Source organism: Leptonychotes weddellii, chromosome 2 (genome assembly GCF_054177405.1).
Source record: "Leptonychotes weddellii isolate Sample4059 chromosome 2, ASM5417740v2, whole genome shotgun sequence".
Lineage (NCBI taxonomy): Eukaryota > Metazoa > Chordata > Mammalia > Carnivora > Phocidae > Leptonychotes > Leptonychotes weddellii.
The window spans coordinates 88,890,487-88,914,916 of record NC_138370.1 but is presented as its reverse complement, the minus strand read 5'-3'; the positions used below and the strand labels follow the sequence as shown (position 1 = coordinate 88,914,916).

General features: G+C 34.5%; 1 protein-coding gene across 4 annotated transcripts in view; it reads left to right on the top strand.

The window, feature by feature from the left end:
- The window catches only part of USP53 (ubiquitin specific peptidase 53), a 76,557-nt gene that overhangs the window by 36,563 nt on the left and 15,564 nt on the right, over positions 1-24,430 (top strand). For all 4 annotated transcript variants that reach the window (XM_081812931.1, XM_081812928.1, XM_081812929.1 and 1 more), the window contains exons 8-15: positions 458-604; positions 1,403-1,552; positions 10,886-11,048; positions 11,628-11,780; positions 13,095-13,241; positions 14,297-15,035; positions 16,120-16,196; positions 23,763-23,865. In XM_081812931.1, the coding sequence (XP_081669057.1) occupies positions 458-604; positions 1,403-1,552; positions 10,886-11,048; positions 11,628-11,780; positions 13,095-13,241; positions 14,297-15,035; positions 16,120-16,196; positions 23,763-23,865 (1,679 nt within the window). The remainder of the gene's footprint in view (positions 1-457; positions 605-1,402; positions 1,553-10,885; positions 11,049-11,627; positions 11,781-13,094; positions 13,242-14,296; positions 15,036-16,119; positions 16,197-23,762; positions 23,866-24,430) is intronic.

Genomic DNA, 24,430 nt, shown 5'->3' with positions numbered 1-24,430 from the left:
ACAACCCTGAGATCATGACCTGAGCTAAAATCAAGTGTCGGGTGCTTAAGTGACTGAGTCACCCAGGTGCCCCCTGATTAATTTTTTTAAGTTCTGAAATCTATCGTTTGACTAAAGAGAAAGTTTATTTATTTTCATTTAAACATTACAAATGGTACCATTCTTTTCTAATGTAATATTATTAATGACTTCAGTGTTCTATTTCTCATTTTTTAGATAGACTTCTTGTTTTAACAGATTTAAAAAATACCAAAGAAAAGTACTTCGATTTAAAATAAACTTACTTTTAATCAATAATTAGACAAATAATTTGATAAAAGTGAATTTTAGTATGCTGAACAAATAATTTTCTGGTATATGTAAAGATTGTTACTGTTTAATACAAACTGTATAAGGCATTACCTATGGTATATCTATTTCAGTAATTTCAAAATTTGCCTTTTGTGTTTTTCTTTAGAGTAACTGTGGCCAAAAAATAAAAATTCGCCGTGTTTTAATGAATTGCCCAGAGATTGTTACAATTGGTTTAGTATGGGATTCTGAGCATTCTGACTTGACTGAAGATGTTGTTCGGAATCTAGCAACACATCTTTATCTTCCTGGGGTATCTCAGCTGTTTTCATTCTCTTCCTTTTTGTTTTTAAATGCTTTTAAAACATATTCATGTTTTATAATACACTTGTTTTTCAGAACTAACTTTTCTTAAGAAAATAACATTCAGATATAATGCTGATAAAGTTCATCAAATCAGGCTAACTGGAATGCCTTTCTTGCATAGACTAGGAATAGCTTTCAATTATAAACTGTCTCATGCTCTAATTCTGTATTACTCTAGAATGATGATAGTGATGTGTGTCTTTGTGTGTGTGTGTGTGTGTGTGTGTGTGTGTATGGTAATGACAAGTATAAATATTAACCTAGAAAGGTTTAAGATTCAGAAATCATCTACAGCACTGATCTCTTAATATGCTTATTAACATTTTAATATATTTTGAATTGGTTTATATTACAATTAAACTTTTAGATAATTAACTTTTAGATAATATGTTTCATGTATGTTCAAATATGTGATTCAATCAAAAATTATTAGGAATTGTGTAATTTATCCCACATTTCCAGTTTATGTATATAAAGTGTCAAGATACTGGGTTACTGAACTAAATTGTAGTGAGTTCATTTTATTGGAGGAAGAGTAATAGTTATAGTTAATATTAAGTAATAGTTAAGAGTAATTCTATTCAGTACAATCTCAGTGATACCTTCTGTACTAATATAATATTGAATTAGGGAAGCTTGCATAAGAAATTTTTTCATAGATAGTCAAATACATAACTCACGAAATTATTGTTCCTCATTTTTAAAAAGATACAGTATTAAATATACATTGTTATTTTTTAAACAGCTTTTTTATAGAGTTACTGATGAAAATGCCAAAAATAGTGAACTTCACCTAGTTGGTATGATCTGCTACACCAGCCGACATTATTGTGCCTTTGCTTTTCATACCAAGAGTTCCAAATGGGTATTTTTTGATGATGCAAATGTGAAAGAGGTAAGTGACACTTTCACTGGGATAATTATTGTGACTTTTACTTTTTAGGAATAAATGAAATAATATATAAAATGTGTATTACATAATATGTAAAAAATGATTGTATGTAAACATTTCTTATATAAAATAATAACCTTAATGATAATAGTATTGTTAAGTTCATACTTCCTTTTAATTTTTGAAACCTGGTTTATTTTAAAGCCAACTTTTAAGCCAGTCCATTTCCAGAATAATAAAAAAGGTGACTAATAAATGTTGGAATGCAAATATGTAACTGTCATTGATTCATATGTCTGATACATTTTGTCTGATACATAGTTGCTCTGTGTATTTCTTTGTGAATGATTCACAATTGCTTTGTATAATTAGTGATGAAAATCTGCTTGTTTTTTAAATTATTATGACTGCCTTTTCAAACTTTGTGTATGGTATTCAGAATTAGATATGCTTATTATATCTTTTGGTAAATAACTTATTCAAACATTATAATATCTAGAAAACTAGTGAATAATAGTTTGTAGTAAGGAGTATGTATGAGAATCACCCTTGGAACTTTTGAAAAAACCAGTACCTGCCTGCACTCTTAAATTCTCAATTCAGAGGTGTAGAGGCCAATACCTGATTTTTTTTTTTTAAAGTTCTATAGGAGATTCAGATTTTTCCACATTTGAAAACTGTTGATCTTGTCAGTACTATGCCTGGACCTATTGGCTTTGAGAATCCTATTATTAAGCAGTTAATGGATTTAAAGTACAAATTATTTCACTGTTATAAGCAAATGATGTACAATTCCATTTGCTTTCATTTTAATGTAGAAGAAAGGGCCATTTATCAGCATTATGAATTACTAAGTCAGGAGAAGTTCAAATATTCAGTATTTAGTGGATTTCTAATTGTTTCTATGAAGGATGAACTGCTATGGAAATAGCCCCTCCCAATATTAAAAATTAGAAAACCAAATAGATGAAACAACTTTTTTAGACATTGGATAGCAGGCAGTTGAACAGAAAAAAGGAAACAAACAAGATGAGCCCTATTATTATTCCCATTTACTGCCTACAGATAGTTTTTACACTGCAGGGAGGTGGAACTCAAACAAAGCCTAGACATCTCATTGAGTTGAGGAAACTGAGATTGGAGTTCAGGAAGCCAAGATGGCTAAAATTCACTGGACAGATTACCAGAAAGAATACTGCACAGAGGGAAAGTTCTGGAGATTGGTAGATGGGTCCCCTTTAATTTTTGGCTGAATAGTGATCTGACATGTGTGGAGCAAACCTGCACAAGGTGGGGGAAAGAATTAATGGAAAACAGAAGGTCAGACGATTTTCAAAATTCATACAGGGCTAGGAATAGTTTGCATCCACACCAGCAAGAGTGGAAAGATGTTGTAATGCATAGAGCAACAAATAGAATCCTCAGAAAAGTACCACCTTAATAATGGGGCTAAATTATACCTAGCCTGAATACTGCTCTGGACCTGGCATAAAAAGCCTAAAATGAAGTCTTCAAAGGACCAAGATGATCCTACATAACTTAACAAATGCCAGAATGAAGTCCAGTACTTTTTAAAAGAACACAACAAAATTCACCCAAAAATATAAATTTCAATTAAATTTCAATATGGCATTTCAAGATAGTATTCAATAAAAAATTACAAAATATGTGGAGAAGTAGGAAAATGACCCATACCCGTATTAATAGAAACAGACCCATTCCACCACTCCATTTCTTCCAATCACATGATATGGGGGTGAGGAAGCAAGGTAGAGAAATGAAGTACACCTTCTATTCTCTCAGGAACTTCATCAACTTCACCATTCCTACCCTCAAAAAAGGGTTCTGGGTAATAATCAGGTGACGTCCAAGGTCATGTCCAGGCCAGCTCTAATATTAAATCATTAAAAAAAAAAAAAGACCCAAAATGGCAGAGATGGAAGTATCAGACAAGAATGTTACAACTTCTGTTTCAGTGTAGAGAGAGTTATTGGATAACAGTCAATAAACATGGACCATAAAAATAATCGATAAATTGGATTTCATCAGAACTTTTGCTCTTCAATAAGATACTGTTAGGAGAATAAAAAGGCAAGCCATAGACAGGGACAGAATATTTGTCTAGCATATATCTAATAAAGGCTATATCCAGAGTATATAAAGACTCTTACGACTCAATAAAGAAAGACAAATTGATTAAAAATGGGCAAAAAAGATAATAGGGAAAGATAGTGGAGTAGGAGGACCCTATGCTCACCTCGTTTCATGGATCCAATTAAATAACACTCACATCAATGTAAATAATCCAGAAAACTGCCTGAAGACTGGCAGAACAAACTCCACAACTAAAGGTAGAGAAGAGGCCACCTCAAAGAGGGTAGGAAGGGCAGACATGGTGGGGAGCTAAACAGATCACAGGCTGTCTGTAGAAGGGAGGGACTTGCAGGTGAAGAGAAGGGAGAGAAACAGACTATCACACTGGGAAGACAAATCCCTATAACATTTGGCTTTGAAAACTAGAAGGGCCAAATTCTGCGAGTTCTTACAACCAGTAGGACTTAATACTAGCAAACTGAATCCAACAATACATTTAAAAAAAATCATTCACCACAGTCAACTGGGATTTATTCCTGGGTTTGCGAGGGTGATTCAGTATTCACAAATGAATCAACATGTTACACCACATTAATATAAAAGAAAGGATAAGAACCCTATGATCTTTTCAACAGATGCAGAAAAAGCATTTAACAAAGCACAACGTCCATTAATGATAAAAACCCTCAACAAAATAGGTTTAGAGGGAACATAGCTCAATGTAAGAAAAGCCATATATAAAAAACCCACAACTAACATCATAATGGGGAAAAAAAAGAACTTTTATAGTCAGGAACATAACAGGGATGTCCACTCTCATCACTGTTAATTTAACATAGTACTGGAAGTCCAAGCCACAGCAATCAGACAACAAAAAGAAATAAAGGCATCCAAATTGGTAAGGAAGAAGAAAACTTTGACTATTTGCAGACAACATGATGCTCTATGTAGAAAACCTAAAAGACTCCACCACAAAAATTGCCTGAACTGATACACAAATTCAGTAAAGTCACAGGATACAAAATGTACAGAAATCTGTAGTATTTCTATATACCAATAATGAAGCAACAGAAAGAGAAATCAAGAAATCAATCCCATTTACAATTGCACCCAAAACCATAAAATATATAGGAATAAACATAAGCAAAGAGATGAAAGACCTGTACTCTGAAAACTATAAAACACACATGAAAGAAATTGAAGATGATGACAGAAATGGAAGAACATTCCATGCTCATGGAAAGACAATATTGTTAAAATGTCCATACTACCCAAAGCAATCTACACATTTAATGCAACCCCTATCAAAATACCACCAGCATTTTTCACAGAGCTGGAACAAACAATCCTAAAATTTGTATGGAACCACAAAAGACCCCAAATAGCCAAAGCAACTTTGAAAAAGAAAAGCAAAGCTGGACACATCACAATTCTGGACTTCAAGTTATAATACTTGAAGTTATTTTACAAAGCTGTGGTGGTCAAAACAATATGGTACTGGCACAAAAATAGACATAGATCACTGCAACAGGATAGAAACTCGAAATGGAACTCACAACTATATGGTTAATTAATCTTTGACAGAGCAGGAAAGAATATGCAATGGGAAAAAGACAGTCTCTTCAACAAATGGTGTTGGGAGAAGTGGACAGCAACATACAGAAGAATGAAACTGGACCACTTACACCATACAAAAATTAAAAATGGGTTAAAGACCTAAATAAGAGACTTGAAAGCATAAAAATCCTAGAGGAGGGGCGCCTGGGTGGCTCAGTTGGTTAAGCGACTGCCTTCGGCTCAGGTCATGGTCCTGGAGTCCCTGGATCGAGTCCCGCATCAGGCTCCCTGCTCAGCGGGGAGTCTGCTTCTCCCTCTGACCCTCCCCCCTCTCATGTGCTCTCTCTCTCAGTCTCTCTCTCTCAAATAAATAAATAAAATCTTTAAAAAAAAAAAAAATCCTAGAGGAAAACACAGGCAGTAACCTCTTTGACATCAGTCATAGCAACTTCCTTCTACATATGTCTCCTGAGGCAAGGGAAACAAAAGCAAAACTAATGGGACTTCATCTAAATAAAAAGCTGTACAGCAAAGGAAACGGTCAATAAAACTAAAAGGCAGCCTACAGAATGGGAGAAGATATTTGCAAATGACATATCTGATAATGGGTTGGTATCCAAAATGTATGAAGAATTTATAAAACTTACCACCTGAAAAAATGAATAATCCAATTAAAAAATGAGCAGAAGACATGAGCATTTCTCCAAAGAAGTCATACAGATGATCAATAGACACATGAAGAGATGCTCAACATCACTGATCAGCAGGGAAATACAAATCAAAACTACAATGAGATATCACCCCACACATGTCAGAATGGCTAAAATCAACAACTAGGAAACAACAGATGTTGGTGAGGATGTGGAAAAAGGGGAACCCTCTTGCACCATTGGTGGTAATGCAAACTGGTACACCCACTCTGGAAAAGTGTGGAGGTTCCTCAAAAAGTTAAAAATAGAACTACCCTATGATCCAGCATTGCACTACTAGGTATTTAGCCAAAGAATACAAAAATACTAATTCAAAGGGATACGTGCACCGCAATGTTTGTAGCAGCATTATCAACAACAGCCAAATTATAGGAACAGCCCAAATGTCCATCGACTGATAAATGGATAAAGAAGTAGTAGGGTGGATGTATGCATGCATGCAATGGAATATACATGTACAGCCATAAAAAATGAAATCTTGCCGTTTGCAATGACATGGATGGAGCTAGAGAGTATTATCCTAAGTGAAGTAAGTCAGAGACAAATACCATATGATTTCACTCATATGTGGAATTTAAGAAACAAACAAAGAGAAAAAGAGAGAGAGGCAAAGCAAGAAACAGACTCCTAACTGTAGAGAACAAACTGATGGTTATAAGAGGGGAGGGGAGTGGGGGATGGGTGAAATAAGTGATGGGGACAAAGGAGTGTACTTGTGATGAGCACCGGGTGTTCTGTAGAAATGTTGAATCACTAAATTATGTACCTGAAACTAACACTGTATGTTAACTAGCTGGAATTTAAATAAAAACTTAAAAAAAATTAAATTGCATAAACTAACACACACACACACACACGAAATATGCTCATAATAGATATGTGACTTGCCTAGCATTTTCCTTATGATACGAATCCAGAAATGGAGGTAGAGAAAAGGAGAGAATAAGCACTCCCAGGCAAACTGTGACATGTAAAATTTAACTTGAAAACCTCCACATCCCTTTTCTTCTTCCTTTTCCCCAACCATGATGTGTCCCTCTCCCTGAGAGCTCCTGTCCCCTATGACTCCACAACAGTTGATGCTCTGCTCCAGAAAGAGTTTAATAGGTTTATTTCCAGGGTGCTTTTGTTTGGTTGTTTTTTTTTTTTGGTATTTTGGCTCTATCAAAATTTTTTTTTAGCAGCAAGGCCAAATGAAAGGAAAATTGGTGGGTCCAGGAAGTCCTACAGAGAGCTACCAAGGTCACACCATACTGTAGTTGGTCACCTTACTTACCTTTAAAGAAAGTCATGAGAAAAGTAAATCTGACCCAGGTGTCTTAATATTAGCAAAGAAACTCAACAGTAGTGTCACAAGGACTGGTAGGAGGAGGACTTCTCAAGGCTCATGTAGCTGTGAGTGACTCCACCACCCTGAGTGACTCCTGGGTCTTTCGGTGTACATACTGCATAGTGCCCTCGTGGCTCATGGGAATGCATGAAGGGCCGTCTGGAGGGCTGGCCTGACAAGGTGAGAGGAGTACTCCCAGTATCATTCTTGCCTCACAGTCAGTCAGGAGAATCCCCTCAGGGGCCTCCCTTCTCTCCTGTCATATGAAGTGCAGTTTGTTTTGCCTCGTCGGCACATGAACCTTTATAATACACATCAGGACCTGAGTAGCCAGAGCAGCTAGAAGAAGGCAAACAGCTACTGACCATAGGAAGAGAGCAGGCATGGAAAGAAGAAAATAGTGAGAGACACGAGAGCCTTCCAAGTCTGAGTTTGTCAAACAAGGTCTTTTTGGAGTTTGGGATGAAAGAGAATCCAGCCGTAGGTGTGAAAGAAGGAAAGCGCAAAATGAAAAAAAAAAAGAATTGCAAGTTTTTTGTGTGCATGCATTATTAGTTGTAATTGCTTTTTTTTTTTATTTTTTTGCATAACTAAAATAAAGGTTTAGTTTTCTATTAAATAAAAATTCGGGAATTTAAAAAATCTGTGGGCTCAGTGTGCAAGAACCCAAGAGTGGAAAACCATAGGAAGCTGAGTCCCTGCCCTTAAAAAATGATACTCAGTAAACTATTAGGTATAAAGTAAATACAAATTCAGTTCACAATGAGATTCTATTACTCATGTGTTAGAATAGCTAAAATTAAAAAGACTGACCATTCTAAGAGTTGGTGAAGATGTGGAATAGCTAGATCTCTCACAGAAGACTGATGGAAATGCAAAATGAACAGTCATTTTAGAAAACTGTTTATCAAATTCTTACAAATTTAAAAATGTACTTCCATAGATACTAGTAATTCCACTCTTATAAAAACATTATGTCCACACAAAACTTGTACTTGAATGTTTATAGTAGTTTTGTTCATAATAACCAAAACTGGAAACAACTTAAATGTCCATCAACGGTGAATGGATAAACTGTGGTATAACCATTCAATGGAATATAATACTCAGCAGTAAAAAGTAATGAACATTGTGGAACATTGTGGAAAAATCTGAAAAGCAACATTGTGGAAAACGCTGTGGAAAAATCTGAAAAGCAATATGGTAAATGAAGGAAGTGAGACATAAGAAACTATGATTCTGTTTATCTAAAATTCATGAAAAGGAAAAAACAAAGTGACAGTAAATCATTGGTCGCCAGTCACTGCAAAGGGGGTACAAAGGAAGTTTATTGGGGGAGATACATGATTGTATGTATATATTTGGCAGAATTCATTGATTGGTGTACTGTAACTGGGTAGTTTATTTCATGTAAATTATACTCAATAAAGCCAATGAAAAAATTGGGGTATTTATATTCTAAAATAAACACTTTGCTAAAATTATGTGGTACTTTTATATAGCAGTTTATCAACAAATTCCACGTTGAATCAGTGTGTAGTAACATTTTGGCACTCCTTTCTATCCACATAGTTTAAATGGTCAAAATTTGAAGGAAGAATTTTGAGTCACTCTGAGTTTTAGGTTTGTTTTGTTTTCAGATTACTCTAGTTCCTCAAGTATCTCAGATTCCAAGGTAAGAAGGGTAAACAGCTAAATATGTGTAGTTTGAAAAAGCTCCTTAGGACTTTTAAAGATCCCTTACTTCTCTGCCAAAGCCAGTATTCTAGAATGCTTTGTTTTTTATTTGGTTGGGTTTTGTTTTGTTTTGTTTTAAATCAGTTTTATAGAGGTATAATTTACAAACATTAAAATGCACCCATACATAGATACGGACAAATGTGTACATACCTGTGTAACCTACACAATTATTATACAGAACACTTTCATCATCCAGAAAGTTCTGTCATGTTCCTTTACTACTAATACCCCCCCACCCTACCCTGGGCCCCAGGAAATCCCTGATCTCACTATAGATTAGTCTTGCTCTTTCTACAGTTTTGTAAGAATGGTGTCTCATAGTCTCAATTCTCTGTGTTTGGTTTCCTTTATCGAGCATAATGCCTTTTAAGACTCATTCATGTTCTATCAGTGCTTCATTTTTATTGTTGTGTTCCATTACATGGCTATATAACAGTTTATCCATTTACCTTTTGAATTATGGATAGTTTTTGTGTGAACATGGTTTTTTTCCCCATTGCTCTTAGCTAATACTCAGAAATGGGGGCACCTGGATGGCTCAGTCAGTTAAGCGTCAGATTCTTGATTTCGGATCACATCATGATCTCATGTTCGTGAGATCAAGCCCCACATTGGGCTTTGCACAGGATGTGGAACCCACTTAAGATTCTCTTTCTCTCTGCCCTTCCCCCCCAATTAAAAAAAATATATATATATATTAAAAGATACTCAGAAGTGGAACTTCTGGGTTGTATGATAAGTGTAGTTAAACTTTATAGGGAACTGGCAAAATGATCTTCAAAGTGATTATACCAGTTCACATTCCTATTAGTGTATGAGAGTTCCAGTTGCTCCACATTCTCAGCAACGTTTTATGTTAGTCTTTAATTTTAGCCCTTTTAATGAATGTATAATGTTATCTCAGTGTGGTTTTAATTTGCATTTTCCTTATGATTAATAATGTTTTGAGTACCTTTTTGTGTGCTAATTGGCCATTTTATTTTTTTGGTGAAGTGTCTTCAGATGTTTTGCCCATTTTAAATTGGATCATCTTCTTCTTAATGAATTGCAGGAATTCTTTATTCTGCACAGCAGTTCTTTATTAGATGTTTGTGGCTTGTTTTTTTCATTTTCTTAATGGTAACCTTTAAAGAGCAGAAGTTATTAATTTATTTTGATATGAAGCCCATTTTATAACTTTTTTCTTCTGTGGTTTGATATCCTTTTTTTATTTTTCTGAAAGAGAGTGTGTGTGTACATGTGCAAAAGTGGGGGGAGGGACAAAAGGAAAGGGAGAAAGAATCTCAAGCGGGCTCCACACTCATTGCAGAGCCCTTGACCCCATGATCCCCAGGTCATGACCTGAGCTGAAACCAAGAGTCGGATTCTCAACCAACTGAGCCCTCTAATCGCCCCTGTTTGATGTCCTAAGAAATCTTCACCTTCTCCAAGGTTAAGATTTTCTCTTTTGTTTTTTCCTATAAGCTTTAAGTTTTTGTGTGACTCATTCTGATTTAATTGTTGTGTTTTATGTGTAGTGGTGTCAAAGTTCATTTTTTCATATGGCCATCCAGTTGTTCCAGCACCTTGTTGAATAGAATCTTATATTTCTCCATTAAATTAACCTTTAAATCTTTGTCAAAAGTCAGTCAACCACATACATAGAAAAGCTTTTTAAAATTTGTTAGTCTAAATCTTGATATAGTAAGTGTACGATTTTGCTCAATTTTTTAATGATAACATTTAAAAGATGTTTGTTAGACTAGTTTAAGACAAAAGTAATCATATAATATGAGCAATTGAACTGCTAGTGTCTGAATTTTTTAAATTTTTTTAATATACAAATTTAGTCTCTGCTATTCAAATATATAGCACATTGATTACAAGATTTTGTTTTGTTTTTATTCATTGTGGGTTTTTTTAAAGGTTGGGACTAGATGGAAGGATGTGGTCTCCAAATGTATCCGATGCCATTTCCAGCCACTGCTTTTGTTTTACGCAAACCCAGATGGCACAGCAGTTTCTACTGAAGATGCACTTAGGCAGGTCATCAACTGGTCACATTATAAATCCGTTGCAGAAAATATGGGTAATTTTTAAAAGTTCTTTTTAGTGTTCTTTATAGTATCATAGTCATACTAAGTATTAATATAGTGAAGATAAAATGAATTTTGAGGATAATTTCAAAATTCAGTTTCAGTAAAGCAGAATTCAGGAAAATTCTTACTTGGAGTTAATCTTTATAAGGAAGCCTTTCCCCACCAGTGGCCTCCAAAGCACCCTCAGGAGCCACCCACTTCTGTGGTCACACAAGCACAGAAGGGGATACTTGACTGGAAGCTCTTTCTAGCAGTAAAAATTGAGAGTTAAAGTGAGTTATACCCTGAAAAAGTCCAAAGGAGCCAGGCCGTTTTTGGATGCATTACAAAGCAGATAGAAATCCTTTAAAAATGTCAGTCCTTTGAGTTTATAAGCAGTTATCCACAATACTAAAAATGATTCAGGGGAGGCTGGCTGGCTTGGTCAGTGGAACATGACTCGATCTCAGGGTTGTGAGCTCGAGCTCCACACTGGGTGTAGAAATTGCTTAAAAAAAAAAAAAATTCAAACTTCTTTTCTTCTGGTGGGGAGGAGGATGGGAATAATACGTTTTTGTTTGTCTTTTAAGGATGTGAAAAGCCCTCAATTTATAAATCAGATAATTCAAAAGAAAATGGATTTGGTGATCAGGCAAAACAGAGAGAAAATCAGAAATTTCATACAGATAATACATCATCATTTAATCGGAGCCACATTCAAACAAATGACGGTAGAGGACAAGGTATGTGTTTATTGTTATTTTCACATTGTCCCTGAGTGATTACGTTTCCCCCTTTCCTCTTTACTGAATCTGTAATTTCTGGTAAGTACCATAGAAAAGGAGGGTGCTTAACTAACTTTGCTTGGCCATGAAGAGAAAATAACAACTAGATAGCAAAATTTTGTCTTTTACGCATTTCTCTCAGACTTACAGTTTGATCTGAACAGTTGGACTCGACTACTGTTTGGGTTCCTCCATACACTCAGAGCTGTAGTAGGCTTGAGGCAATCTGGACAGTTACCAAAGAAAGTCATAATATGGCCTTCTGGGAGTTAATTATTAACTTGGAGAGGAAAAACATGAGTTAATAATTTGGCACATATGCTAAATTTAAATTTACCATTAGTGAATGCAACAGTAGTAGTTCAAAGTTATTATAGTTGTACTTTATACTTAACCTCATTTTTATTCAACTCTGTCTTGTTATTGTCATCTCACAACTTTAATTTTCACAAACCAAGTTCTGTGACTTGGGTCCAAAATAAGACATTGCAGCATGGTGTGTATAGTTATGGTTTAGAAATTTATTGAACTCTGAGTAGGTTGATGTTCAGGATGATTTTATAAGCAGTTTTAAAATGCATTAATGAAATAATGTCTAACCATAAAAGTAACCCATTTAATCAAGGGTGGTAGGATCCAGAATTAACAATTGTCATCAACAAAGAATTACAATAAATGCTTTTAAAAGTTCTCAATGGAACTATACCTTTTACCCTCTGTATTGTCATACTCTTAGATTAAGCTGTTTGTCAAAAGAGAACTACTTTTAAGCCCAGAAACTGTGTATGTGATTACAAACACAAACATTAGAACCAGACAACTTGGGTTTGTAATCCTGGTTCTACATTTACAAGCTCTGTGAACTTGGGCAAGTTTTCAACTTCTCTGTGCCTCAGTTTCCTAATCCACAATGGAGGCAGTAATTGTACCCACCTCAAAGAATTAAATGAGTTAAGACTTATAATAGTGTCTGACACATAGTGACCACTCAGTTACCTTTAGCTTTTATTATTTCAATACAAGATCTCTTTTTTCCTTTTACACTAGCTTTAGGAGCAATACAAGAAGTTTTAAAAGCCAACATGCATCTCCAGTGTCAGAATAAATCACATTGAGTTTTTTGGTTAAACATAAAAAAATGAGTTCATTGTATACTTTATATTTTGTTTTAAATATATAGCATCTTAAAATTTTTATATAGTTCAATTTGTACTTTTGTTGAGCAATTTGAAAAATGATCTATATCATTTATAAGAATGATTTCTTTTACAGTTAAGTTAAGTCACAGTGATCAAAGGGAAAAAATAAAAGACATTTCCAGAGAATGTGCTTTAAAAGCCATTGAACAGAGAAACTTACTTTCCTCACAAAGGAAAGATTTGGAGAGGGGACAAAGAAAAGATTTGGGCCGACATAAAGGTAAGTTAGAGCTAATAGTGTTCATTTGAAAAGGAGTTGCTAAAATCTTATTTTTAAACCAAATTTTATAACTTTAATACAACTTAATATAATTCATTTATATTTATTATATATATTTGTTTACATGTTATGTTATATATCTCAATATTATTTCTTTAATACACCTATTAAATCTATAAATATAAAACTTTTCTGGTTCTTATTTAATTCTGGCCTGGAATACCTGTGCTTTTTCTAATGTTTTAACTTTCCTTTTAATTATAAATTCAATTCACCCATATGGTACAGTCAAATAAGAAGGAAGGTTATAAAATTAAGTGAGAAGAGCAGCCCCTCACCTTCCCTCTGTTTCACTGTTAATAGTGTGCAGTTCATTATGAGCATGTCTTACTCTTTATGGCTTTATCCTCTTTTCTTAAGGACATACCACAATTTAAATGATAAACTTGCTAGACTTTAAAACTTGATTTAAGATTTTTGCTGCAGTGATATCCTTTTACATATACCTTTGTGTCCTTTTTTGTGTATAGCCGGAGCATAAAATTATTTCAGGAGAATTGCTGGGTTGAGGTGTGTTTATTCTTAATTTTGATGGATGTGGCTCAGTTGCTCTCCTAAAAGACTGAACCAGTCTGCACTCCCACTGACTGTGATTAGATGTCTGCTTCTTCACATTCTTATCAGCAGTTGGCTTAACAAACTTTAAATCTTTACCAGTATAAGAGATGGAAAGTACTTTTATTATTATGACTTTCATTAATGATGAGTGAGATAGAATACTGGCTTTTTTTTTTTAAAGCTTTAACTATGATCTACTATAGAGGTCATTTTCTAAAATCAGTATATAACTACTTACCTTATAAATGCCTCTCATTAAGCATAGAGAATGAGGAAAACACTTTTCAATGTCAAATCACAATGTGAGATAATATAAATCTTATAATTATTATTCACTTACTACTGCTTAACATTTCTTTTCAAGCAAGGTGTTTGGCTTGTAACTAAGAAATGTCTCTGAAGAGTATTCATTTGTATCTTTATTTAATTATTTAAAGATTTGGTTGATGAAGACCTTCCACATTTCAAGTCTGGATCACCTCCTGCCCCAAATGGCTTTAGACAATATGGAAACCCACATCTCTATCATAGTCAAGGAAAAGGACCATGTAAACATGACCGAGTTGCCCATCAGAGTCGAGCTTCTGCACAAACACTGAGTTCAAGTAAATCCCAGATTCTTGCCCCAGGAGAGAAAGTAACTGGCAAAGTTAAGAGTGACAGTGGCACTGGATATGATACAGACAGCAGCCAAGATTCTAGGGATAAAGGAAGCAGCTATAGTGGCAGCAGCAAAAGCCGGACCCGAGGTTGGAAACCTATGAGAGAAACGTTGAATGTTGATAGTATTTTTAATGAAAGTGAAAAAAGGCAGCATAGTCCAAGACATAAATCAAGTATCAGTAACAAACCTAAATGTAGCAAAGATCAGAGTTTTAACAACTGGCCAAAAGAAAACCCAAAGCAAAAATGTTTAATGACCATATATGAAGATGATATGAAGCAGGAAATAGGAAGCAGGAGTTCCCTTGAATCTAATGGAAAAGGAGCAGAGAAAAATAAAGGCCTCAAAGAGACTAAAGTTCATGGTGACAACTGGCAGATGCAAAGGACCGAGTCTGGATATGAAAGTAGTGATCATGTCAGTAATGGATCAGCTAATTTGGATTCACCTGTTATCGATGGAAATGGTACAGTAACGGATGTCAGTGGTGTTAAAGAAACAGTATCCTGCAGGTAATGCACAAATGAAATGAATGATTTCCCCCCATCATTCTCTCCTGTTATGTGAAGTAATTTCAAAGTCTGGGGTCAATTTAAGTGGGAAAGAGCTTGACTTCAGAATGAAGAGACCTCTGGGATATTACAGGTTATTTGATAGTTCAGGTTTCTGTTTTTAATAGTTATTTCCTGATTCCAAAAATATTTTTAGGAAATTTTAAAAGTACAGAAATACATTATTATTGTTGCCACTGATAACTGTTAATACATACTACAGGTTTTAAAGCATAGATTTAAATTGGTGGCGTCTCAGTCATTAAGCTAATTATTTAATTCTTCAGTCTATTTAATGTTCATTATCCCATCTCTAGTATCTGTAACTCAGAGCTGGGAATATTTTCTACTTTCACAGCCAGTTCCATGGAAGAGAGATTTTTTCCTTTAGCAAATATAAAAGAATGCAGCCAAATAACTAAGTCTGTGGTCAATTAATTTTTAATTAATTCTGAATATATTTGTATGTTACTGTTAGCAGTACATTTGCCCTTTTCTGTGTAACCTCTAAAGCATGTCCACAGCTTAATTGGCTGATTTCTTACGTCAGTCTAGCCACAATTTCTGCTTTTAATCCACCTAAAACATCTTAATTTGTTATTAGCTGGTGTTTTATCACATTTATTATTAAAAAGCCAGATTTGCAAAAATCAACTGCTTGTATTTTATTAAAATAATCATTGCAATAAAGACTTCAGGAAACTTTTTCATTTGGCAGGATAATTTCATAACACATCTTGGAAAGGGGTAGCCTATGGTAGTAGAAAGATCAGGACTTTGCAACCAGATAGACTTGGATCTTAAGTATTGGGCAAATTAATTTGACTTTGACAGCCTTAATTGCCTTTTGTAAAATGAGGATGATAACTACTTTTAAGTGTTGCTGTGGCAATGTAAATTAAATAATGCACATTAATTCCCTAGAACAACACATGTCATATAATTGCTTAACAAATGTTATTTCCTTTCTTTTTCTTAGATTCTAACTAAAATAATAATTCATGATAGCTGATGTATTTGATGTATGTTTTCTTCTGTTTTCTAGTGACCAGGTAAAGACAAACAACCTAAATATAGAATGTGTCAGCTCTTCCCCCCAACAGAGCAAAAACTACTTAGAAGGTAAAATTTTATTTACATATATTGTAATAGTAGCTATAAAGAATAAACTGTGGTAATAAGAGTAAAGAAGCTAGGAACAGTCCTGTTACTGATAAGATTATGAGTAATGAGGATGGAAGTTAAGAAGAGTTCATGCTTTTAAAGGCTTTGAAAGGATGGGAATAGCTACTTCAGGGAACTGGCAAAGAGGGGAGTGTCAGTCAGGATAGGCTAGGTTCTAGGCTACGCAGTGGTAACAACTTCAAAATCTCAGTGTATCAACACACATTTGATTTTTGCTGATGATATATGACCAGTGGAGGCCCGAATGGAGTCTCTTCCTAGAAATCACTCAGTGCCCCAGGCTAATGAGACTCCATCTCCATAGATGCTTCTCTGAACCTTGCAGTATTGTGGGGAGAGGATATTGAGGGAGGACACAACAGTCACTTAAAACTTCAACCCAGAAGTGATACATGTATTCCCCTCAAATCTCATTGGCTGAGGCAAGTCTTACAGACGAGCCTAATTTCAAAGAGGGTGGAAAAGTAGTCTTACCTGTGCCTGGAAGGTGAACTGAAATGTGTGTGGACAGTCCTAATGTCTGCCACAGGAGTTAGGGACAGGATAGAAAAATGGATAAGCAGCCTGTTGGAAAAGTTCAGTTTGGAAACAGTAAATATATTAATGGGGTGGCATTATTATAGGTGATCCATTACCCACACAAAGCAGCCCAGAAACAAAATTAGATGTTTCAATGTATATAAATTCAGGGCTGCTAATGAGAGGATATACCTGAAGGATTTGGGGGAGAAGGATCAAGGAAAAGGATGAGCAAGGGGATTATTGAGGTTGCAATCAAAAACAGTATTTTCAAATGTTAGAATTCAGAGGATTAGAAGAGATACAATTTTTCACAATAAAAAATAGCCATGAAGAACAAATTTTAAAGTTTGTTTTTAATCTTTATCATTCTTAAGGCTTTTGTGGAGATTATTTCAAGGTTACAGACTTTGAATATGATTAAATGTTAAATCATTTTGTTTTTATCAAGTGGTATAATATCAGAAGGAAACACTTATATTAAGGAAATAACCTTCCTTTCCTATATAAAATGTCTCGCCTCTTTTAAAAATCTGGTAAAAGTCTGGTAAGCAAGTATTACAGGAAACAGTAAAGGGCTGGCCAGAAATCAACAGCAGAAGTCGGTGAAATTGAACAATAACCACAAGTTCAGTGCTTTTTACAAAACGATGCTTGCTTCCTGATAGTAATAAAAACATAACGTCATAGAGATTTTGATGGTCAAGAATGCATTGCTATAAGAGCTTCGCAGCGGTTTTCCCCATTTAATACGAAAGAGTATGTATGTAACCTACTTAAAAATATTTTTTTATTGTGGAAAAAAAGATATTTTTTATTGTGGTAAAGTACACATAACAAAATTTGCCATTCTAACCATTTTTAAGTGACAGTTCAGTGGTATTAAGAACATTCACATAGTTGTACAACCATCACTACCATCCACCTCCAGGTCTCTTTCAACTTCTCAGACTGAAATTCTGTACCCATTAAACAGTTCTCTATTTCCCCCTCTCTCCCAGCCCCCAGTAATTACCATTCTCCTTTCTGTCTCTATGAATTTGACTACTCTGGGTACCTCAGATAAATGGAATCATACAATGCTTGTTTTTTGTGACTGGCTTATTTCACTTAACATAAATGTCTTCAGAGTTCATCCATGTTATGGCATATGTCAGAATTGCATTCCTTTTTAAGGCTGGATAATGTTATGTTGTGTGATATAACACATTATGTTTATCCATTCATCTGTTGATGGACATTTGGGTTGTTCCTATCTTTTGGCTATAATGAGTAATGCTCCTATGAACATTGGTGTACAAATACCTGAGAATTCCTGCTTTCATTTCTTTTGAGTATATACCCAGAAGTGCAATTGTGGGATTCTGTGGTAATTATGTGTTTAATTTTTTGAGGAACCGCCACACTGTTTTCAACAGCTGCTACACTATTTTACATTCCCACCAGCAATGCACAAGCATTCCAACTTCTCCATATTTTCACCAACACTTGGTGTTTTCTGGGGTTTTGTTTTGATAATTATCATCTAATCACTAATAAGTGTGCAGTGGTTTCTTACTGTGGTTTTGTGTAACCCACTTATTTGACCACATAAATTACATTATGTCAAAATTATTTCTTATTTAATTAATGTCAAAGCCTACCATAGTTCTTTAAGCTGTCTTTGCCTTGAGAATCTTTGTTAATGCTCCTGCCTAATGGTGTCTCTATGTATTCCCCTCCCCAACCCTTTGAGAACATGTTAAAGTAGTACAGGAATTTTTTTCCCAAGCCAAACACATACCCTGTGTGGATTTTTGGTTTTGGAAGGCACAATTTAATTTAATTCTTTGTGATTTGCACACTTATATTATTGGCCTGAAGAATCACTCTCTGTAAGTAGCTAACAGATTTAGAAAGTTAAGAAGCTTTAGAAATTTTTTTATTTTCATATTTTGTTTGATATTTAAGTGAGTTTTTAATACAATCCAAACAAATTTGTTTGATGTCAGAGAACTAAAAATCTATAGTTGTTCCATCGTAATTATTTCTTGGTATTTTTTCATTGACAAAGATATGTAGATTTCTCTGCCTATGTCATTATGGGTTCTGCTCCCTAAAGCTATTATTTGGGAACATTGTTGAAATTTCACAGTGCCATTTAGATTATTTTAGCTCCTCTTTTAAAATGGGTCACTGATTAGGAGAATTTCAAATGCCTTAAATTACATTCAAGACAGACTTTATATGTTCAAAAGTACATGGTTGGGAGAAAGTATCACATATTGTAAGAATACAGGTAGTTTGGTCTATGCAAGGCTGAGTGCGTTTGTGGAAATTATGAGATAATAGGTAGAGGGTGGACAGAAGCCAAATCATGATGAAACTTTTATGCTATTTTTAAATCCTACAGTAAGTGGAAAGCCACCAGAGGACAAGGAGAGGAATATATTCCAGTTGGCATTTTAGAAAGACTGGTGGCAATGTAGAGGGTGAATTTGGAGCAGTGAGAGAAACATTAGTTAGATGACCGTTTGAACAGCCTGGAGAGAAAAGGTGGGGGCATAAACTAAGGCAGTACCAGTATCACAAAAGAAGATTTGGGAGTTTATAAGAATGTGTAGACAATGGAGTCAGTTTTTATAACAGATGTACAAAAGGGAGGAAAAGGAGGAAGCTGGGGATAGCTGTTATCTGAGACTTGTGTAAGTAGATACACCATTTACCAAATCAAAGAATATAAGAAGAAGAAACAACTTTTGGGGGATGAGAGGAGACGCCAAATTTATTTTTGGATTTGTTTATCATCTAGGTAAATAAATTTTTCAGGCAGTTAAGGACATATGTCTACAACTCAGGAGAGATGATATATTTGGTAACCAGACGCATATATGGGAATTGAATGCCATAGACGTGGACTGCATCCTCAGGAAAACTGGAGACAAAGGAAAAAACTTGGGATTTGCTGAGTAAGAGAGATGAGCTAAGGATAGAGAGAAAGAGCAACTTTGGGAAAGTATGAGGAGTAGCTAAAAGGTATGAGAAAAAAGGAGAGAAGAGTATCAGAGGGAAACCAGGAAAATGGGGAGCTTCAAGAAGACAAGTTGCCACAGATTGAGCAGAATAAGGATAAAAAATGTGGATTTTTTTTTTAAGGATTAAAAATTTGATTTAGCAGTTAGTAAGTCATTAGTGAAAGAGGAAAAGCAGTGTTAGAGGAACATTAGGAATGAAGCAAGCTTGAGGTAGGACTGAAGTATTTAGAAGTAAAGGGCCATGATGTTTGTAACTTAAAGTGGTTCAGAAAAAAATGTTAATGGGTGAATCTGGGTAAAGGGTTTACAGGTATTCTTTGTACTAGTTTTAATCTTTCAGTTTTTCTGGGCTTTTTAAAATTAGTTTCAAATAAAATGTCTTAGAAAATCATAGTACAATAAAAAGTTAATAAAAGAGAAGTAAAGAAATGTCTGTTCAAAGAAGCAGTACTTAGAGGAGAAAGAAGCAACCAAGAGCTTAGTTTTGCATTTATGTTACAGAGGGTAAGGAACTAATGATGTGAACAGGGCAAGAGAAGGGTGCTAAGAACTAGATCAGAATAGTAATTGATGGAGTAAGATCTCTGAAGGTAGAAGGAAAATGAAACAAAGAAGGTAAAGAGGCCAGTTAAAGTTTTGTGATTTTTCCAAAGCATTCAAATTTTATTAAAAACAATTTTATATTGTAAATCAGATCATTGATTAGATTACTGCTCTTGAATGTTTAAGCTTTGTAATTGTAATTTTACTGTTATATTTTGAAGTCTCCCTATGCAACAAGAGTGAAGATTACATTGTCTAGACCAGCAGTTTGGTTTTATTGCTACCTAAGCCTATTTTAAACATAGGTCATCTTTTCAGATGAAATATATGTTTTGATTTCTTGACTGTTGGGCTTTTTAAAAAAAATAAAGTATCAAAATTAGCATTATTAATTAAAGCTTCTTGCCTGATGTTAAGGTGTCTTCTGTGCCAAGTGTAAAAATCAGACTATTTTAGATTTGCAAAGAACCTGGAGCCAAAAGTCCCAGTAAAGATACATAGATGTCTATGTCAGCAGAAGAGAAAAATAACACATCTATTTTTAAGTTAGTTGGAATTCTGAAGTCAAACCACTTGGTTGAATGCCTGCCATAGTGATATTAAAATTTCAAACATGTTTATAAGACCTCTGCTGCCTCCTGCTGTCTGTTAGGTGGATACGTTAATAATAATGAAGAGTTTTTTAAGAATTAAGTGTTTCTTTGATGTTTGTGAATAATAAACCTGAAATTATGGATAAGTTAAGTAAACATTCTGAAGTTAAAATCAAGATGAGTGGAGAATTATAATGTAACTTCAACTTAACAAATTTTTCAGGCTGAAAATTATTGAAGTTCTTTTTGACATTACTTTTTTTTAATCCCCCCCCCCATCATAAAGTAGCTGTTGAAGAGAGAGGCTGTTTTTGAGCCTCAGCAGTGAGTCAGGCTTACAAGCAACTAACACTCTCTGGGATAAATTATACTGCCTTTTATTTTTAAGATTTGTATAAGTGTGGCACTTGATAGACCAAGATAGGTCAGGGGGAAAGGTAAGAATTTGTCTCAGTTTATACTTATCTAGTCCTGGTTCTGTGAGTCGGGAACATGGTGGACAGGGTAGGGATGATTTAAAAGAAGAAAAACAGTTACGTTTTCCATGTGATTGTTTATTCATTCTCTAGACTTTCATTTAATGTCTTTTATGTGCTAGATATTGTGCAAGGGGAAACAATAACAAAAAGGGGATATACTGTCCAATAGAAAGAGCTTACTGCAATCTAGTGGATGTAGGAGTGTGAAATCTTAAGCAAATAAATGCCAGACTTGTAGTTCCCCTCATTCTACTATCTTAGGCTTTTATTGGAAGGTAACATTCACTGTGTGAGCAATATTGCATATAGGGTATTAAATTCTCATATGTATTATACAACTGTTTCTTGGAAATTCAAGATTTAACTTGCAGAGGTGATGATAATCGAATATAGATTTTTCACAGGATAATATTTAGATGTTTAGATCAACTATAGATTCCAGTTGAATTTTGACTGACAGAGTAGTTTTTAAAAATGTACCCAGAAGATCAACTTAGGGATAAAAGCCATCAAAGATAAAGTTCTTTGTTATTGTTTAAAAAATAAAGTTCCTGCTTTAATAACTTTGATTTTGTTTTCTTTGCAATCTTCAATTCATAGACTTGGAGTACAGTCAGAAGCATGAGAATGAAAGGAAATGTAAATGAACATGATGAAAATGCCATCTAACAATAAGGGAGGATACTGAAAACTTACTAGAATTTTACAGAAGTATAGGGAATTAACTGAATATTCAAGCTAAAGCCATATATTTTGATATCTTCTGGGGGCCTAGTTTCGTCAGGAGGAGATTCTGTATGACGATCTAGGATTTTAGTGGCGTATGAGAAAGAGAGCTTGCAGGTAGTGGAAAGAGCACTGGCTTTGGAGTTAGCCCTGGACTGGTTTAAATGCTGTCACTTACCCAGTTATATAGCATCACTTGGCTCACCCAACCTCCTTGGGTAGAAAAAGGGAAATTGTTTCACAGAACAGTTGTGACTGAGATTTTTTAAAGACTATTTTCAATCAACTGAAGCAGTGCTTTGACCTCAGGATATCTTTATACTATTAAAAAATACAAAGGACCTCAAAGAGCTTTTGTTTTGATGGGCTATAGATGTTAATAATTACTGTATTAGTCTTTAAAATGGGAAATTTATTCATTTAAAGAATGATTTACTTTACTTAGGCATGATTTTGTAACATCAGTATATCCTTATTTGGAAAATATTGGTTTGCTAATTTATGCAAGTCTTCCAAATGTTGATACATTTCTTTATATTGTTTTTTTAAAAAAACACCTTTGTTAATATTACCACAAATATTAGCAGAAAGCCCTTATAATTCTTGGGAAGCTAAAAACTCATGGTGGTGGATACAAGTTTTCCAAAATTCTTATTTTCATCTCAAAATTTGAATTTTATCAGTGGCAATAAATAACTCTGGTTGTTTTCCTTGAAATGACAGGTTCACTTCTTTAATTTTCAAGAAAATTTCTGCCAGATACCCAAGTCTGAATAACCAGAATCTATTATCTTTCAAGTAAAAAACAATGTTCAACTTTAAAGATTAAATGAAATAATTATTATGAACCTCTTACAACTTGAGTCAGCAATCAGAAAATGGTAGCTACAGGGCGCCTGGGTGGTCAGTTGTTAAGCAACTGCCTTCGGCTCGGGTCATGGTCCCAGGGTCCTGGGATCGAGTCCCATATCGGACTCTCTGCTCCGCGGGAAGCCTGCTTCTCCCTCTCCCACTCCCCCTGCTTGTGTTCCCTCTCTCGCTGTGTCTCTCTCTGTCAAATAAATAAATAAAATCTTTAAAAAAAAAAAAAATGGTAGCTACAGAGTGATCATATTAACATTTTACATGTTAATCATAATACCTTTCCACATGTTTTAATTCAGTTGACGTTCCTAATGTTCCTGTGAGGAAGGTAAAATAGGTGTCATTATCTCATATAAATGAGGAAACTGAGATTATAAGGGATTGAGAGGTTTGCTTAAAGCTACTAGCAAATAAGTAGTGAATCCAGACTTCAATTCAAGCCATCTGTCTTCAAGTGCAGGATTTCCCCGCCATTTTGTCAGCAAAGACTGTGTGTTATATGACAGGGAAAACACATAGCTCCCCACAGTTGAACAGCAATAGTGTTATTTGGGCATTGCTAACGTTTTCAAGTGATGATAGAAACAACCATTTATTTTGTATAAAGTATTCAGAAAAGACATATTATTTGAGCTGAATCTTGAAGAATTAATTTTGTTTGTTGTAAGAGAATTACCTATTTGTAGGAAACGTAAATTATGGAGAAGTATACACGCAGTAAATTATAAAAGATCATTTAAAAAATTTTGTTTTTCTCTCTCCTAGCCTCAGGCTTTAGAAAAGAACTCAAGAATTTGGAAGTAGGCTATAAATCTCATGAGTTCCACCCAGAGTCACATCTACAAATAAAAAATTCTTTGATGAAAAGGTAATCAAAGATATTTAGAAATACTAAAATCTTTCATATTAAATGCATGTATTATAGGAACTCTTTATCAGGCTAAAAATCCATGATGTTATGATGCCTGTATTATTGGGGATCATTAAAAGGATATAGGCCTATGGATAGAGGGCCTACAGAGTACCAGGTACAATACATGATGGTTATAATCCTCAGCATTCTGATGAGGTGGGTGGTATTTAGTAAGAGAAAATTAGGGGCTTTTATTAAGTAATTTGCTCAAAGCAGTGGAGCTGAAATTTGAATGCAGCTCTTATCTACCTAGCAAAGCCTCTACTCTTTTCATCATTTCGCTCTAATTGAATTCCATGCAATTCATGTGAGAAAAGTAATTTTCATGACAAAAATAATTTGCAATGTGGTATCATTTATCTTCATCTCAGAAGTTAATTATTACCTAAAAAAGGTAATCTTGATTAAATTATTTTTAATTCGTATACCATCCTTATAGCATTGTATGTCAAAGTTGTCTCTATTGGTATAAGCTTTGTAATGTTGGTCAAGAAGTGTTTTAGGGTATTGAAGTGTTTGC